The 2,423-nt window shown below is 35.5% G+C and overlaps 1 protein-coding gene across 1 annotated transcript in view; it reads left to right on the plus strand.

Annotated features, from left to right (window-relative positions):
- Nucleotides 1-1,103: 1,103 nt before the first annotated feature.
- The window catches only part of LOC106469131 (organic cation transporter protein-like), a 19,245-nt gene continuing 17,925 nt past the window's right edge, over nucleotides 1,104-2,423 (plus strand). The window contains exons 1-2 of the mRNA XM_022397560.1: nucleotides 1,104-1,255; nucleotides 1,727-1,897. Of these exons, the coding sequence (XP_022253268.1) occupies nucleotides 1,216-1,255; nucleotides 1,727-1,897 (211 nt within the window). The 5' untranslated portion in view covers nucleotides 1,104-1,215. The remainder of the gene's footprint in view (nucleotides 1,256-1,726; nucleotides 1,898-2,423) is intronic.

Below are 2,423 nucleotides of genomic sequence, written 5' to 3' on the forward strand. Positions count from 1 at the left end.
ACAAACTGTCTTCTTCCAAATGAAGTATCAAAACATACAGAGGGTCGAGTACGTTTTGTATTAAATAAGACTATTTTCAGTATGTAACTCAGAAAATATCATGACAACCGAAATGAAGTCTCGGTGGAATGCCACGTATCAAATTACATTTTGACATTGTTTGGGTTTCAGGTAATTTGATGACTCGTAAATTTATCGCTTTTACGAAGATTATGTAACCGCTTTTTCCGACCCAAAATATTCATGAACTCAAATCATAAAGATGTGTTCATATCGAGAATGCCCAAGACGGGAACATCCTTCATATCTGATGGTGTTGAAAACAATTGACTATGGATCAACTTTGGGTTTCTGGACCATCCATAAGAGACCGGGAATAATTTGAACACCAGGCAACTGTATGAAATATAATTAAGAAGTATCTCCTCCTGGAAACGAGTTTAAAAGGTTATGGTTTCATCAAGATAAGATTTTTTTTTCATATCTTCCGTTCAACTGTCGCATATCTCAACTAGATGGAAATGAAACGGATATTCCCGCTATTCCATACGCAAACACACAAGTTGCTGACTATCCGTGCGATCGGAATGTGGAAACTCTTATCCTCGTACCCTAGGTGGATTATGAAAAGTAGGCAGGGAGTAGTAGTACGCGTTGGGCGTAACATCTTTAGGAAAGAGCCTTTTGTAACGAAAACTACGCTGTAGGACTATTGTCTAGATGTACGTTTGTTAGATAGAACATAACCGGACATGGCGACATAGACTATAATGATGTGGTGGACCTCGAGAATTGTTTTAAGATAATAAACTCAGCCTCTCTATAAAACAACCTCCAGTGGGTCAGCTGTAATTTTATGGACTTAAAATTCTAAAATCCGGGTTCGAGTCCTCGTGGTAACTAGAGTGCGTATAACCCACTGCATTAATAAAACAATAATCTCTATAAAATTTGCTCCGAAATTATTAGAAGATCCATTCGCAAACATATTAATCCAGTTTTTGTCACCCACCCCTCGATCTAAACTTCCACATAATATCTGCTTTAATAATTTGTGGTGTTATGAACTTCTTTGCTAATTTACTCTATTTGTTATCCAGGTTTGGACGACGTCCAGTGTTACTGGGTTCTCTGTGTTTGATTATTGTTTCGAACTACGCAGGCGCAGCTGTTCCGAACTTGTCATTTTTTTATGTTACCCGGTTTAGTTCAGCGATGGGGGTAGCCGGTATACAGAATGCAGGTGTTTGTCTTTGTAAGTAGCTATAGAAAGATTGACCATTTTCATCCATACAGACTAAAGTTGTTTGTTTTTATAGTAAGCAATATTTATAACATTTTAAACTGATTTCCTTTCGTGTGAAAAAATATTTCTACCACCTTCTAGCGCTAAGGAAATCAGAAATGAAGTCTGAATAATTACTGTCAAAACGTGGGTCCTTTGTCTTAGATCATAATTCTTCCCCGAATTTAGTGACTTCAAAGTCTATTTAGTGTTGTTATTTTAATCATAATAGTTTTAATCGAAAAAAAAAAAACGTATCTTATGTACTTTTCGTTTTTTATGGTTGTCGTTGTTTTAAGATAATATACAGGTTGCATTGTTAAAAGCCAACGTTATTTCAAACAATAACTGTTTGAATGTAGTCCCCGTTAACTTGTATGATGACGTAAAATATATTTATATCGCTCTGTAATTTCGGATTTTTCTGGTTTATTTCTGTAGTAATGGAAACGATTAGTCCAGGGTATCGACTTTGGGTAGCGGTTTCATTTTCCTTCGGTTGGATTACAGGATTAATCATTCTTCCAGGACTAGCTTGGATAATCAGGGATTGGCAGTATTTAGAAGCTGTATCCACGTGTGGGTGGCTACCGATGTTGATCGCCTGGTGGTGAGTTACAGAATTGTTACTGTTATCTCGTGAATCAAAAACTCTTAACTACTAACCCTCCAGCGGGTCAGCGCTAAAATCCGAGGTTCATTTTTCTACGGTGGACAGAGTAAATAGCCAAATGTGGCTTTGCGTTAAAACACACTTAAATCCTGTTTATAGTTACAAAAAATTCGATTAATTTAGTGCTTCAGAAGTATTCAAAACACTCATAAAACCCTAAACCATAGAGTTAGTACTTCATACTTTAACGATTCACTATTATATTACTAAAACCCTAAACCATAGAGTTAGTACTTCATACTATTATATTACTAAAACCCTAAACCATAGAGTTGGTACTTCATACTTTAACGATTCACTATTATATTACTAAAACCATAAACCATAGAGTTAGTACTTCATACTATTATATTACTAAAACCCTAAACCATAGAGTTGGTACTTCATACTTTAACGATACACTATTATATTACTAAAACCCTAAACCATAGAGTTGGTACTTCATACTTTAACGATACACTATTA

Source organism: Limulus polyphemus, unplaced genomic scaffold (assembly GCF_000517525.1).
Source record: "Limulus polyphemus unplaced genomic scaffold, Limulus_polyphemus-2.1.2 Scaffold3320, whole genome shotgun sequence".
In the NCBI taxonomy this organism is placed as follows: Eukaryota; Metazoa; Arthropoda; class Merostomata; order Xiphosura; family Limulidae; genus Limulus; species Limulus polyphemus.